Here is a 16985-nt window from a genome sequence, read left to right as displayed (position 1 = left end):
CTCTGTTGATTTTTTTAAAATGGAAGCTTTCCTATATACTCAATAGAAAACATAGTGTTTAATTTTAAAAAGTTAATGGAAGCACATTATGGAAAACATACATAAAGCAGGGTACAGAGACTTATACACAATTTATGAGGAATTTTTAAGAAATCTTGTAATTAGTCCCCAAATTCCTAACTTTTCACAGAGCATGTGTATAATCCACAAACTGATTTAGCCAGTAATACCTGTAGTTGTCTATAAAATCACTGTATCATATCAACAAAAAACATTTCATCCCTTCAAATTTTTAAATATATATTAAAATCAAGATTAATTGAAGGTCATTAACAGAATTTATTTTAATGCTACAGTTAAAATTACCTTGTTAAACAAGCTAATTGGGTTTGGGTTTGTTGGTTTGGTTTTTTTTTTCCTCTAAGTAACACGAGCAATGCTTTGCCATAAGAAAATATCTGTATCAGGTCACAAAACACTCTATGTGTCCATTGTATTATAAGTCATTTGTATATATGTGCTGATGTTTATGTACTACAGTTTAGAACTTGTATCTTACACCATCATCACTGTAGTTCCAGTAGACACATACTTTAAAAAGTTGAATTTCTGTAATCAAATTAATATGGAGGGGGAGAAAGAGAAAGGATTTCTCAGTTGCAGCTTGCACCTCTCACTATGTGCCAGCTCTTTCACCTACTTGCATTTCCTTCCATTTGATACTGAATCAAAAAGCTACTCTGTTTAGAAAATTTGAACATAAACTAAGTTTGAGAAAAGGAATTCGGGGGAAAAGAAAAGGCATGTCCTAGCAATTAGTGAAGCAGGCATAATTGCTGGCGTGGGTTGATAAAACCGTACTGAAACTGCTACTGACTAACCCAATCTCTTTTTTACACTTTCTGAGCTTTTAATAAACCATACCAAGTAGATAATGAGAACTCTTTACATACAATATAGCTATATTTTAGTACAGCATTTGACAAGGCACTGCCAGAAAAGCATTAAGATATTGGAGATATCGTGCCAGGATAATCATGCAAGAGCAAATAAACTAGCTTAGGAACAGGGACGCCAAAGACACCGTCTGGAATAATCCATTAATTCGGAGTCAGGTACCAAATAGGCCACTTCAAATTCTGAGGTTAGAAACTGGTGATTACAAAAAAGACAATTAAAAATACAGCAGATGACCTTGAGAAAAAAGAAGCTATTTCACTAGTGACACACACAGGAAACACTAACAGATATAAAAGAATAGTATATGGATAGCATCTCATACTTGTTAAAAATGAAGTGACTTTATACTTTAAAAAAAAAAAAAAATCTACAAAATTCACTATACATGAACTATACAAACAATACATACAGGAAAAAAACCCAAACAAACACAAAACAACAAAAGCCATTTACAAACGATGTAGTCACAACTATTGACCCTCACACTAAAAAAAAATCCCTGGAAAACCACAAACCATCATGCCTTTCTCTGCCTGAACTTACCTTTCACCTCAACTTCCTCTACTCTCAACTCAAACTCAACACATCTCAAACTGTATTTATAGAAACTATATATGCTGCAGCCATATCTTTTTGATGCTTCATTTTTGCTCTATGGCCACAAATTCTCAGGCCCAACAACTAGCCCCAAATCAGCAAAAGGAAGACAAGTTGATCACCTGAGGTAGGCTAATACCTGGTTCTTGAGTGACACTTCCTCTTCACCTCTAATTAACTGTCTATTAGTTTTCAGGATTTAACAGCTGACCTCAGCAGTGGATACCACAGAGGACATACTAAAGACTAGAGCAGAAAACAAATACCTCTCTCTTTTGCAACAGCAGACTGCAATTTTTGTTAAAATGCTCTTGCAAAATTGGTACTTACTGAGAACTTCAAGATGAGCTGACCTAGATGAAATATCGTGACCACCGGAACAGAAATGACTAGAATAGCCTGAGACTGCAGTGATTTGATCTCCAGTAGTTTATTTCTTGATTTTTCTGAAAAGGCTCGCAATATAAGTACATATCTGAAACATAATCGGGCTAAATCCAAGATAAGGATAATAGTGCCCTAAAGATGCTCCTTCAAATAAGTCTTTGAGTCACAGGTATGCCTCTAAGCAAATACCACCAGGTCACTCAGTTTTACTTTCCACTCTGACAGACTGATTGGTATGCATTGCTTACTATTCAAGACAAGTTATTTATATGACATTATTAAAATTTCCCCTAAGCTGTTTTGTTCAGCATTAACAAATCCCTTGTTCTTCATCAGCAGCATTTTTTTTTTTCATAGGCTACTCACATGAAGGGCCTCTGCGTCTTCAAGATGCACATGCCCATCACCATTGACCCATGCATTACACCAGTTCAGTTCAGGGCTGACCCAACTGCATAGCTGCTCTATTAACCTCCCTATGGACAGGAGGGAATTCCTGCCATCTGGGGTGGGACCAAGCAATGGATCTGCAAGACTCTGATTTATAAGGGCTAAGGCAAATGAAAGAAGGAAACAACAGGTTCTGTTTCCCCCTTCATTCTTCCCACTAAGGGACAAACATCAAAAAAAGAAAAAAGAAAAAGAGAGAGATGGTGCTGCAAGTATCTGGCTGCCTTCCACCCAAGAAATACATTCCACCCCCCACCCTGAGACTCTGTTTACTGTTAGGTAACAGTGACTTTAGATACTGATTTCAGATGGAGAAGTTACAGTTCAAATACTCCTATGAAGAGCTGTAAAATCTGCATCTTCACTGCAATTTTCAGATTCATCATCTTCATGCTCCTTCCTTCTACACTTGGATGTAATTTGACAAAAACACCATACTTGTCACTGCAAACTCCTGCCAACTGAAACCACGCAGCTTTACACAAGGAAGTTCACAAACACTGATGAGGAGAGTCAGACATACACAGCAATAGGTGCAGTAGGCACGGACTTATCTCGTTTATTTTAATGACTGAAATGGAGAGGGAATCCCACAACACACACTCTTCCTCTGATTTTTATTTTATTTTTAGTCCTGCTATTAATATTTTGGATGGCTTGCTCATTAAATGCCAGTCCACTAGCAAGGCATGTCAAGCACATTATGTACACCTAAGGTGGAGTTATGCTACAAAGAAACCTGTTTTATCCAGCACATATGTTTTATTTGGACTAGGCAGACTATGAATGGATTCCCCTTCCCTATCAAAGTTTTATATTTACACTGCAAGATAATGGACACCTGTAAAAACAGAACTGGAAACAAGTCCCTGAAAGAGGTGTCCCCTTATGCAAAGACCACAGCAAGGCCACTGTAGGGAAAGAATGAAGCTTCTAGTGAACAGCTAAACGTCTCACATTCCTTCAGAGCAAGCAGATGTTTTAGGTAAGAATGTACTTGGAGGAATGCTTCCTTCAGCAGAGAACAGGGGTGCAGGAGCCTGAGGCTTGCTCCTGCTCTTGCACCTCAGTTATGCTGAAAGAGCTATTTGTAGAGCTGTGTAGGGAACTGAATTGGGAAATTGACTTGCAAGATAAACATTTTCTTCTTTTCCTCCTTTGTCAAGTTATAAATAACTTGCATGGCTTCTCAGACCAGTTTACCACATGACCTCACAAAAGTACTTTCCTTAGAAGAGTTGAAGTGGACAGGAGAAATGTGCAGCTGGAAGTACCAGCTAGTGGTGGTAAAACTAGAATTTCTCAAGGTGACTTTGCTACTGAAACCAGCAGATTGTGAAACTATACCCTAGAGAACAAGTGAAAACATAAAACCTCCCAAATTTAAAAACTAACTGAACTGGTGATACATTTAGTTGGTTGTTGTATGAATGAGCAGAGGCACAGTGTTACTTCCACTAACTACAGCGAAAACAAAGAAACTACCCCCAATATAAAGCTACTGGCCAAAACGAATGAGCTGTGAAACAGGCACTATCTTGTGCTGGTCCATAAACAGCAAGTAATGAATGTAGTGTTCCTGCTGGCCTCAGTTCTATGTTTTAAACATTTTTTTTCCATTTCTGTTAGCTGCTCAGAGTGTCTGATGGCTTCCACAGGTAATGTGATGCCCACTCCAATGAGACAGGGACTGTAGCCTGTCAGAAAACCGAGAGTAACCACAGTGAAGAGCCGGACAGATGGAAAACGAGTTCTCCTTCAGCCTAAACTTGTACAGTAGCACTCATCACCTACAACAAATATATGAAGATACACAGATTTAGAAAAAATTACATATATATTAACTGATGAGATTTAGGCAGAACTTTACAAAATACATCACCATAAACTCTAGCATATACTTCTGCAAAAACGGTATCAAATTTTGAGAATTTAGCAAACATCTGTTTCTATTATAACTTTTTCTTTTCTCTTTCAAGAAGACAGAACAAAATAACCTTGCACAGTAAGACTCCAGAAAAAAAAACAAATACTTAAGTTTTAACAACAAATAAATAGAGAACTTTTAATGGGAGTATCAACACAAAGATACTTAGCTTCATTGGCTAACAATCTGCTAAGGTAAGTGCAAGAAAAAAAAAATCCATATTCTGGTATTATTGGGATTGACAAGCAATTTATCTCTTTGACAGTTTTGAGTATGATGACCTATGAACTGCAGAATGCCATTACTGAAGATTGCCACAGATCTCTCCCTTCAGCTTATGACAGCCATTGACAGCTGTATCATCCTTGCTCCAGATTTCCACACAGATCCTCTTTCAAGGTAAAACATTACTGGACCCAACAGTGGGGAGAAGAGGAACAATTGTGACCAGCCTAGAAAGTGGCTCTCCAGCTCTTGCTTTGTCACAGGGGAGACTCTTACCATTTTCCAGTATGTGCTCCAGCACCTCCTCAATGCCACACATCCCTCTGGTAAGAGGTGTTTTGCATTCCCAGGAACGCAAAGTTAAATCACCATGGAAAGATTTCTATTCAGCCCAAACTAGTCCATATGCTTAAAATTTACTTAGGATGACAGAAGGTGAAGTGAGGCTTGGTTGGTTGTTTCTTTAATGAATCAAGTACGAGAATTTTTGTACCAGAGTTCTCTCTCCTACTTTATGCCTAATTGTTCCAAATGTTGAGGAAACTGAAGCTCAGAGGTGTCACAGATGAATTAGCATCAACAAATAAAAGTCCTGAACAAAGACTTGAAAAAAATCAGGTAATGCAGCATAGTCAAATTTCAGATCAGTAATACTTTTTTGCTATGACAAGCTAACCCACAGCTGCTAAGCGCTAATATGATGGACTAGTCTGGCTTTTGTTGGGGCATGTATTATCTATAAACATGGAACTGCTTGGCATGTTTCAGAAGTTATCCTCGTAATATTTTTTTTTTCCTCTCTCTAGATTATGATTCAGCTGCACACTCTATCACACATAGTAATTTCAGAAGAATAGACATTTTATGTACCAGGACTAATGTCCCACTCCTGACATTAACCTTGCTTCACCAACTCCAGACTTCTTTCCACACAACACAGGCAATTGAAGTGGAACTTCCACTTTCATCTTTTCAGCCTAAAGAGGCTAAAAATACCTGCCTGGCACGTGCTCAGTCAGCCATGGATGCAGCATCCCTTATCTAAAATGACTAAATACGCTCTTCAAGGAAATGTGATAATAATTTTGGATATAAATAGAAAAAATGAAAAGTAAGAGACAACACTTTACTAAAAGGGAGATTCTAAGTATCAGTAGCTTTGTATGTAACCTGCTTTTCTCAGGTGTATTTTTGTACATACAAAGTACATATATACATTCACACGTACAAACAAGTAAAGATTAATTTTATTATTAAAATTATACTTGAAAAATTATTTCAGCACATTTTAATATATAAATTTACTTTAACTTGAAGATAACTTTTTTCAGAAAACTGATCAATATTTATTCTTGTGTGTTTATATAGGGAAAATACCCACTCTCTCAACTGTTTCATTTGGAGCAGAAGTAAGACATAAATAAAAGAATTAAAAAAATAAAAAAAACCCATGACAAACCTAAGGCTTACAGATAGGACCTAAAGCCATTTCCTAATTTAAAAAAAAATGCCTTTAGCAAGTAAACACTTTGTACTGAGTCTCAGTACATTTCTGTTCTACATACAAACAGTGCAAATCTGCCTTTAGGCAAGGTTTTCCCGTCCTTAAATAAGATTTGCAATTTCTTGACAACTCAATTTTTTTTTTCCAAAATAAGTGGGTGAATCAGGGTAATGCAGTTTTGCTTGCTCTAAATTAATATATTTGCATGTATGTGTAGACACCAAATGGGATGCTCTTTAATCTTTCTACTTTGCTGTGTTGTATTAGATCAAAAGATTATACGCATGTCTGAAAAAAGCTTTTCTTCACTACAGCACAGATTTCAGTGTAACTACTATGCAAAATATCAGACTATGCAACTGCACAGTTACAATTTTCACAATGTACCATGAAAAAGTTAGCAAATTATAATAATAATTTAAAAAAAAATAATCACTGTAACTATTTATAATCTCATTTTTAAAAAAAATAAAATGGCAACTGGTCAAGAGGCCCCTTACACACTCTGCAAAATAAATTGTAACGTGTCTTAAAATGTTTTCCTCAGCTTTTCCACTGTAATATACCATCAGCCTATGGGAACATCCCTCAGCATTTCTGTGTTTTCATGATTGTGTTGTCACAACAAAAACGTACTTAACAAGCTGCCACAATTAAGTGATTTGTGGGAACAGTTATGAATACTACTATCACACAGTTAAACTTGACCTCAGACTCTGACTCCTCAGTCAGCGCCACCCCCTGTTCATTAGAGACCATGCTCAATAATGTCATTTAGAGTCCATAGCAAAGAGCATGCCCAGTTGCACTTCTTTTAGGCAGGCTGAAATTACTCTTCAAATTAATTATTTTGCATTGCTAGTTGAAAAGATTTCTGTTACAAGCTTGTGAAGAAATTTGGGATCTCTTAGTTAACAGTGCTATACAAACCTAAACTACTACTACTACTGAGATCCCAGTATTTTTTCCCAGTTCTTTGCCTCAGTTTCCTCTGTACTCAAGCAATGCTGAAAGGTAAAAGCATGATGATGACCACCGCCCCCTATTTTTTTTGTTTGTTTGTTTGTTTCAAGGAGTTTTCCACTTTCTTGTCCTCACACCTATCCTACTCCTTTTTCAGCTTACCATATAGGTTGAAAGTCCATCATCTCTGAGAATTTCTTCAAAGTTCTCACAGTATATCTGAGCTCCTAGAGAGCCAGAGCCATCCTTTCTTCATATAATCTGGACAAACACTTCTGGAAAGTTCTGGTAAAGTTTTTTTTTCCCAGAAATCTAGACTGCCAGGTGGGGAACCACCTTGTTATGACCTTTTGGATTACAAGTCTTTTTCAGGGTCTCGCTTTGGTATTTGCCAGACTTTTGCAATTACCTATACTGACATCCACATAGTAAGAAAATGCTGTTTACATAGCTATGAATAAGCCTTCCCAGAGGGGTCGCAAGCTAGCTTTTTGCGTTGTTTTGTTTGGTTTTGTTGTTTGTTTTGTTGTTGTTTTTTTTAATTTATCTGTCTCTTGTTTACCTTTCTGACAAGAACAAGAACAGAAACAAGGAAGAAACCTGTCTGCACAAGCTTCATTTGAAGTATGAATATATAGACACAATTATTGTTTCAGATACGTAATTCAGGACAATCTTTGGATATTACAAAGTGTAAATTCATTCTTTTATCTTTGTATTTATTTTTTTTGTTTAAGGATTAGGCTTTCTCAGCCTTTGATCTGTAACAAAAATAACGGCTACCCAGTAGGAACATTTTTACTGTTATCCTTTAAAGATTTTTTACTGATTCATTCTTCTGAGTCACATAATTAGCACAATGGAAGTAGGTTTTGAAAAACAGAACGAGCAGTCATCTTAAATAAGAGATGCTCTTTATCTGTCTCTCTTTCTGTACAATACATAATCCATTTGACCAGGTTGCTCAAAAGAAAAAAAAAAAAGAAAAAAAAATCTTAAACTAGGGCAGCAGATAATCGTTAAAGATCAGTTGACACTGGTTTTGGTCTCAGGGTATGAAAGCAAATCATACCCTTGGCCAAACAATGCAGCTCAAGACTACTCTTAAATATCAAGGAGACTACCATCTGTGATGACCAAAGTTGGTTTTCCATCTTCTTTAAAACTAAGAAGGTGCTAAAAAATGTAGACTTACTGTTTCTTTTGCAGAAGAGAATCAATGAGGACTAGCCTAAGAATGAGAATCATCAGCTATTTTTAATATCTGAAAAAAAAAATTATTTCCATTCAGCAGGGAAAAAAACCAACAAGACAAAAAAGAAAGAAAATTGTTGAACATGTTTCAAAAGGCCATCTTATCCTGTATTGTAGAAGCTGTTTATGGTGGTGTCCTACAATTCAGAATTGACAATTTCCTCCTCCAGACCCAATTAATGAATAGTATTTGTCTATGCTTTCAGCTCCATCTTCAAGGTAAGCAGATATAAAAGGAGGTCAATAATACTTAAAACATAGACAAGATTGTCTCAAATTCTTTGAGTGTTAGGGCAGACATAAACATAAAAAAAAAACAACCCAAAACATAATCAAGTTTCACTAGCATTATCAAACAGGGTAAAAAACAAAGTACAGAACTCTCTGGATCTCACTGATACCTGTGCACAATCAAAGATCAACAATCTCTGGCATGCAGACAGGAGTATAATCTAGTTCTCTGACAACCAAATGCTAGTGTCCCGTGCCCACGTGAAATTGGCTGGGACTTTCTCCCATCCCTTCCTTGTACTTTCAAACCTCTTCTTGGAAACTCAGAGTCCCAGAGGACTGAACATACAGACCTAAACACTCATTCGCAAGAGCTGATATTATGATGGGTGTAATATATGAATCTACCTGCCTACAAATTTTTTTTCCTGATGGTCAGAATTAAGTACCTCTACAGAACAGCAACAAGCTTGCCCTTATGTATGCACCCTGTTGTTTGAGGTCTGTAACTCTCTACTTGCCAGCACTGCACCCTTCACTTATTGCCACATCCTACCTACCTATAAGGTGGGGCAGGAAAGGTAAGTTAAAATTGTACTTAAAATTAACAAGTAAGATATTGCACTAAGGAAGAAAACATATACAATAAAAGTAATGTTGAATAGCATGGTGAAAATGTTCAAGGCCAGGCAGGATGGGACTTCGAACAACCTGGTCTAGTGGGAGGTGTCCCTCTAGGTTGCAACTAGATGATCTTTAAGGTCCCTTCCAACCCAAATCATTCTATGATTCCATGAAAACATACACCTTTATTTTATATCATAAAATCTATGATAACTGTTAGTCAAGTAGAAGCAACACTCTTTGGTGTTTTAAAACAATTTATCTGACTGACAGTGGCAACTCCGTAGGTTAATGTACACAGGACTGTTCCTCCACTCTTTAAGTGCTGGACAACCCTAAACCATTTCCTGATACCAGAAGTTGCTTAGGTTCAATGATTGTGAAATCACTTATGACTACTTTTAATATAATTCAGAACCACTTTCAGAACTTTTAAACAGACAGTAAAACTATGCAAGTAAAAAACATTTAAAATGTTTGACAAGGTAGAATCCAAAGCACAGCTGAGGACAGTTCATTTCCTGTCATTTTACTTTCTGGAAAATCCAGGGGCATGTTTCCTCTATGACCTATTAATTAATCTAAAAATTCAAACTAGTTAAACACATGTATTTTAACCTGAAATAGTGTAAAGGATTCTGGCATTCGTCACTCAGTTATATTACTTCCATTATTATAACTAATGTAGAGTCTAACTCTCTTTTGCTGTGTTTGTTATGTAGAAAGAGTTTACCACATACATCAGAGAGAAAGTATTTCCACACACCTACCTTCAAAATACTTCAAAAATACTTCAGTTTTTAGTGTAATGGAAGCCTGACAAAGCAAAACCACTGGTTAAAAAAAGACACTCAAGAGTGCTCTCCCGTGCACACTGCTACGCTACCTATTGCTAACAAAGAATAATGACACACGCTTCCACCAGAGATCCAGCCCTTCAAACACAACTGATGTTTTGCAGAAGTCTGCAAACAGCCAGCCAAACCAAGTTCAGTTTTCTAATTGGGTGCTGCTGTCCAAATGCAAATTCCTGAACTGTTCTGTCAGGATTTCAGCCCATCACTCCCCATATGCACACACATGTGCTTATCTACACACATCTTGCCTAGCAAACTCAATACTGATGAGGTCTGAAGGAAGCCTCATCTAACTATTACTGATTTAGAACACCAAAGTAAAAAAGATAATGGGAAATACTATAAGCATGCCAGATTTGCACCCATGCTCCAGACAAACTAACATTGGATTTCATGCTTATCCTCATAATAAATAAATAAATAAATAAATAAAATTAAAAAGAGACTCAGGTTTGTAAATCCTTTCCTTGTTTCAAGAAAACATAAAAAAGGAACGTTTTGCCTGGTGGCAACTTGCTACATCTGATGCTCTAGAAAAACTTGGGTTTAAATAACTTTCTAGCAAGCACAACTTCATTAAGGGTCACCTACATGGGATTTTCAAGCGCAGTCTGTAGTGACAGGAGTTCAGTTGTTCCCCAACTATCTCTTCCCCCACCCTAGCAACTTCTTGTTATGCTATACACTGAGGAACATTACAGTGTGAGTGTGCAAGTCTCCTGAACAGAACACAGCTACAACATCAACAGCACTTTTCATGAGAGGAGTATTTTATAGTGTCCTAGTCAAGGAATTAAAGACACTCTACAGGAAACAATTTGCCAAGTCGTATGAGACACCCATACAGAGGCTTCTATGCCACAGAAAAGCTCAGTTACAGAAGAGTGAAGAAAGCCTTTGACACAGAATTAAAATGAAGACAACAGTTTAAGAGACTGGAGATTTCTGGAACAAGTGCTACTGTGTGCCCTTCTGCTACCATGAAAACAGCTGGGGGAGGGCCACAACTTAGAGGTCATTCTGGTAAGAAAGGAAGGATAGCTGGCCTACAGATCATGACAGCCTTTCAGGCATTAGTCTCCACATACACAGGTTTTTCCACAATACGTGGACTTCATATGTACATCACTCTTCACCATATACTAATTTTCAAGAGTCTTCATTACATTACAGTTGGATGGTGATAAAATGGTGTGATGTTAATTTGTTGCAGGCCTTGTCTCAAGTGCTTGATGTAGCAGAGTATACTGTCTTCCCTGTCTAGTCAAGTGAGATGATGCCATTGCTTGTTAAGCATCCACCAAGATAACCAATGCCGTAACATACTGTGTTCTGGCAATGAGATACTTCATACAGTCACATATGTGCCGAGGAACAAAGACCACTTGACGGCGAGGCCCCAAATTAGCCCCTTACGATACAGACACCTGACAAGACAGAACAGCAAGACTGGCAAGGGCTCACCCCAGGGCACACGGATGTTCTCCCCGTCAGCCAGACCTCAGCAAGCAACCCTGAAGTCAGCACACGACAGCCACCAAGGCCGAGATCCAATCATACCCCCAAGCGCTCGGCTATGGAAGCTCGCTTCCCTGCCCCGCTCTCGTGCGGTCATGAAGCGGTCCCGACCCTCAGAAACCGCGGCCAGGGGCTTTACCCAGCCCCACCGCCCACGGGGACAGGAGGGTCCGAGCACCGGCCCGCCGAGCCCGGCCCCGCGTCCCCCCCCCCCCGCCCCGCACACCTGCCAGGAGCAGCGCACACGCTCCGCCGGGCGGGCCGGCCGCACCAAGCCCCGCCAGCCCCGCAGCAGCAGCAGCTCTCCCGCCGCCCTTCCCAGCCCGCAGCCCGCGGCCAGAGGACGCGGCGCCAGCGGCAGCCGGCGGGAGGCGCAGCCGCACCGGCCCCGCACGCCGGGCCGAGCGGAGGAGACGCGGGACGCTCACAGCCCCCCGGCTCCCCCGGCCCGGCCCCGAGCTCCGGCCCCTGGGAGGGCGCCGAGAGCGCCCAGGCCGACGGCTCTCCACCCTCCCGCGACCTCCCCTCCGCTCGGCGGGAGGAGGCGGCCGCCCCGAGCCCGCCGGGCAGCCCTTCCGCTGCGCCCCGCGGGCGGGCAGGCGGGGGGGGGGGGGGCCCGTCGGCGCCCGCTCACCTGCAGCGGGAAGGTGGCCGCCTTGTTGCCCACGTAGCCGCGGACGACGTGGCTCTGGATGGAGAGGACCCGGCACTCGCGCTCCGGCTCCATGGCCGCGCTGCCCGCCCCGGGCCCGAGCGGCGGCGGGAGGGGGGGGGGAGCGGGGGGCGGCGGCGTCACGCGCTCTCCCGCCCCTCCTGTCACACCGACGCCCCGCCCCGCCCGCGCGCGCCGTTTCCTGTCAGGGCCTCGGCGCGGGGGCGCTGCCCCGGTGTCACGCGCCCCGGTGTCACACCCCCCCGTCCCTACCCCCGAATGTCACACCCCCCGTCCCCACGCCCCAGTGCCACACGCCCCGTCCCCACACCTCAATTTAACACGCCCCCGTCCCCACGCCCCAGTGTCACCCCCTGTCCCCACGCCCCAGTGTCACAAGCCCCAATGTCACACACCCCCTGTCCCCACCCCCGTGTCACACCCCCTGTCCCCACCCCTCAGTGTCACACGCCCCCTCCCCACGCCCCAGTGTCACACATCACCTCCCCACGCCCCAGTGTCACACCCCCCATCCCCACGCCCCAGTGTCACACACCCCCTCCCCACGCCCCAATGTCACACGCCCTGTCCCCACGCCCCAGTGTCACACGCCCCCTCCCCACGCCCCAATGTCACATACCCCATCCCCACGCCCCAGTGTCACACCCCCTGTCCCCACGCCCCAGTGTCACACACCCCATCCCCACACCCCAGTGTCACACGCCCCCTCCCCACGCCCCAGTGTCACACCCCCTGTCCCCACGCCCCAGTGTCACACGCCCCCTCCCCACGCCCCAGTGTCACACGCCCCCTCCCCATGCCCCAATGTCACATACCCCATCCCCACACCCCAGTGTCACACCCCCTGTCCCCACGCCCCAGTGTCACAAGCCCCAATGTCACACACCCCCTGTCCCCATGCCCCAGTGTCACACGCCCCAGTGTCACACCCCCCTCCCCACGCCCCAGTGTCACACGCCCCCTCCCCACGCCCCAGCACAGGGCCCCCGGTACTGCGGGCATCGCAGCCGCCTTGCACGTGCTGTCCCCCAGACACTGCACAGGGTGTCTATCTATCCCCCGCTTCGCCGGGTCCCGCACGTCACGCCGGCCACCGTTGTCACCTCTCCCTCCCCCGTCCTTGCCCGCACAACCCCACCGCACTCGATGTCCTCGGCGCTCGAGAGGTGTGCCCACGGGTTGGGCAGCAGACAGCGTGGGCCGACCCGCTGGTGCCACCCGTCCTGTGTGCGAACGGCCACTTGCCGCCCACGCCGCGGTGCTAGGAACACCTGCCCTCAGCGTACTGGGGACGTGGGAGCCGTACACACATCCCAACGGAGCTGCGGCTTCGCCTCCTTAGGCATCCAGAAAGCCCTGTGGAAGCCACGGGCACCAGACGCAGCCCCACGCCATGCCCTGTGGTGGCCCACGCTGTGGGTGCCCTCCTGGCAGGGCACCACCCTCACACTCGGGCTGTGTAGCGAGTGCGGTTGTGTGTTACTGACACACACACACACAAAGAATAAAACCCTTTCAAAAGGCTGCCAAAGTGTAAAAGAAGTTGTATGTGTTGGCTGGCAAGTGCTACGATACATCAAGACTCTGCTGAGATAGGACTTCATCATCTGTTTGGGTATTTCACCTTCCTCTGGCCATTTGTCATTATCGACCGTCACTGCTTCAGTCAAAGATCACAAGAAATGATGCCAAATGCCTCTTGTTCTTCTTTGCAGATACCTTAAATTGACTCTTGAAATAGCATGATTATTTCTCAACAACACAAAAGAGTATTTTCCTCATCATAAGTAATTTGCTGGAAAATGAGGGAACATACTGTTCTCTTTTCTGTCATCACTCCAGTCGCAAACCTTAGGGCTTGTTCTAGGCCGGCCTTACCACTAATAATTTCTTCACCACCTATAAATTTAGGTACTTAGCTGAATTATACAAATTCGTATGTCTCCATGGAGCATAGGGCCACAACAAGGAATTATCTGCACTATGCTGTGTTGCAGCTCCAGTAATCCAGGAAAATGTTACAAAACAGCATTTCATACGAGGTTATCTCAAGGGAGCACAGGTAAGGGTAAGTCAGCAGAATTAGAGACAGAAGTGTATCCTGGGGTGTGATCTTCTTCAGTTTCTGATCATTCATCTTCCCTCTTCAGGCTCCTTACCTGCTTTCCTCCACTGAGTCACCTGCCACATCCCTCAGCATCCCAAATCTTAATTTTCCTCCTCTCCTCATCTTAGTATTCCTAGAGCCAGGTCTGTTACCTCTTTCACACTTCTTGCATCTCTGATTTTTGTGCCAGTCTTCCCTCTTATTTTTCCCCTGACTTGAGCTATTCTGTTTCCCTCCACAGCAACTGCACCTTATTTTCTTTTCCTCTTCTTATTTTTTCTTCTCTTCTTTCTTTTTTTCTCTCTTCCCTCTTCTCCTCTTCTCGTTCTCCTCCCCTCCTCCTTCTCTCCCCTCCTCCTCCTCTCCTCTCCTCTCCTCTCCTCTCCTCTCCTCTCCTCTCCTCTCCTCTCCTCTCCTCTCCTCTCCTCTCCTCTCCTCTCCTCTCCTCTCCTCTCCTCTCTTTCCATTTTGTCACACCTCACTCTCTTGCTTCATACTCCTTTACCCATTCCGACTTGCACTCTTCCCACCAGCACGTCTTGCTGTCATCCAGACCAAGGGTCTGGACCTGATTGGGGTCAACAGTTTCTGAACTCACAAGGGAGGAAGAGGGAAGGCTTCATTTGCAGTGCTGAGACAAGACAGTACTTAAGACTCCAGACTGGCAGCTGCAGGTCAAATCTGTTTTAAAGAAGCCAGAACTTTAAAGAATTTAAAGCACTTGCAAATCTCAACAAAGCATAGAGAGCATCTTTTTTTTTTTTCTTCACAAAGACTAACAGAAACAGGTTACACTTGGGGTCGCTTTTCATAAGTTGAGCAAAATGCACATTTTTTACATGAAAGCATCATCTTCCCCAAAATAAGAAATCAGCACAAGATGTCATCGTATTTTAAAAGAAAGGTTGCCAAAAACATGGGGGGATATATTCTGTATCTTCTACAAGACTTAATTCTAGACATGACTCAATCATTTTAGCTAATATTCTTTCCCTCTGTCTTCTCTTACCCCAAAATGAATCCAGGACAGAAAATTTCTCTGAAAACACTCAAGCACTGGCAAATTTAGTAACAACTAAAAGTAAGGACTCACATAAAAAATACTAGGCAACTGTAGAGATGTTTCCAGCCCTGTTTATGTTTGACAGTTGTCATAATAACAGAGTACAGAACGCACACACTATAAAGAAAAACGTCTAAGTGCAGCAAGGCATATGCCACATCCATGTGTCCTGATGCACATCCAAAGGACACAGCCTGCTCTGTAATAAACAGCTGTACAAGATACAGACTGCAAGCAGCTAACGTGAAACCCGCTTACAGCTTGCTCCACTCAGCCTGAAGTCCAACCACTCTTTTTCATTTGCTAGCAATTGCTGCATGTGTCCTGTGCTTTTCAAAGCAGTGGCTACTGCAAATTATTTGGAAGAGAAGACAGCTGTGCCTCCATTTTGTTGCTCTGAAGGCCTCCACAAACATGATGCAATGGGTGCTGGAGGGCTATGTTTTTCCACAGCTCTTAATATACTGAAGAATAAAGTTTCTTTGGCCTTCTAGCTTCCAAGACAATTGTTGGAATACAGTTAAAATTATTTTCCTGCTTTTCCTGCCTTCTCCAGCAGTAGGGGTTAATGTTCCACTTTGACCTTGCAAGTGTATGATACATGAATATTGGCATATGTTCCTTTTAAAGATGACTCAAGAAGATCTATCTTGTGTGTTCCACAGTGTTGTCAGGTGAGACTGGGCCTCTAATAAGACAGCTGGGCAGTGACATTAACGGTTTGTCTCTGTAGTGCCTATGCCAACTCTATCTTTCCCTTCCTGATAATGATATACTGTCCAAAGAAGATGCCAGGAAGTGTTCTGGCATTTACAGCTGCTCTTTCTAAAAACTGCCCAAGCACATCTGATGTTCCCAGTGGAGGAACATCATCCTGACCTCTCAAACCAATTCTCCTTGTTCAGAGCAGAATAGTCTCTGGAAATAACAAATTTTGAGTAGAACATTATTGTAATTTGATCAAGAGAGAGGATAGCCAGAAAGACCACAGTTTATCAACAACTGGCAATGTTTCTTCCACAAATGTTTCCTATGTTCTCCCTCTACAATGCCCCATAATCCTTCTCACATCCCCCCAGTTGTCTACTCAGGCTGTCAGAGCACCAAAAAGCAATACACCCCATGGCAGACCTGAGGCATAATGCATGACATTTGTCCAGCCAGCAGTCCAGGAACATACCCATCTTTACCTACCTTCTCCTTGCTCCTGGATGAACAGCACAAACATCTTTATGGGTCATTTGCTGCACAGGCTGCTGCCTTCCTAGATCTCTGCTGTTACCCTTTGGAATTCCAGCTCACCATGCATGAAGAAATAATAAGACTATAGCAAACAACAAGCTTAACATGGGTCAATAATATCACAACATCGCAATAAAGTTTATCACCTTTTGGACTGCATAAACAGCAATATAGTCTGCAAGACATATTAAGCAATCCTGGCAGTATATGCAGCACTGCTAGGGTCTCCGGTGGAGTGCTGTCAAGGTTTTGGAACAGATTTCATGAAAAAAACAACACAAGAGGCTGTAAGAAGGATCCAAGGCTCAGGATGTACAACCTAGGAGGAAAAGGCTTCTTTAGCTTAATGGAAGTTCAACTCTATTTACAAAAACATATAACACAGATCTGTGAAGGAGCAGGA

At 42.8% G+C, this 16985-nt stretch overlaps 1 protein-coding gene across 1 annotated transcript in view; it reads right to left on the bottom strand.

Moving 5' to 3' along the window:
* PDXK (pyridoxal kinase) overlaps positions 1-12304 on the bottom strand; it is a 44373-nt gene extending 32069 nt beyond the window's left edge. Inside the window, exon 1 of the mRNA XM_051608635.1 lies at positions 12132-12304. Within this exon, the coding sequence (XP_051464595.1) occupies positions 12132-12224 (93 nt within the window). The 5' untranslated portion in view covers positions 12225-12304. The remainder of the gene's footprint in view (positions 1-12131) is intronic.
* Between the last annotated feature and the right edge of the window lie 4681 nt (positions 12305-16985).

This window comes from Apus apus, chromosome 1, assembly GCF_020740795.1.
Source record: "Apus apus isolate bApuApu2 chromosome 1, bApuApu2.pri.cur, whole genome shotgun sequence".
Taxonomy (NCBI): domain Eukaryota; kingdom Metazoa; phylum Chordata; class Aves; order Apodiformes; family Apodidae; genus Apus; species Apus apus.
This window is presented reverse-complemented; position numbering and strand designations above follow the sequence as displayed.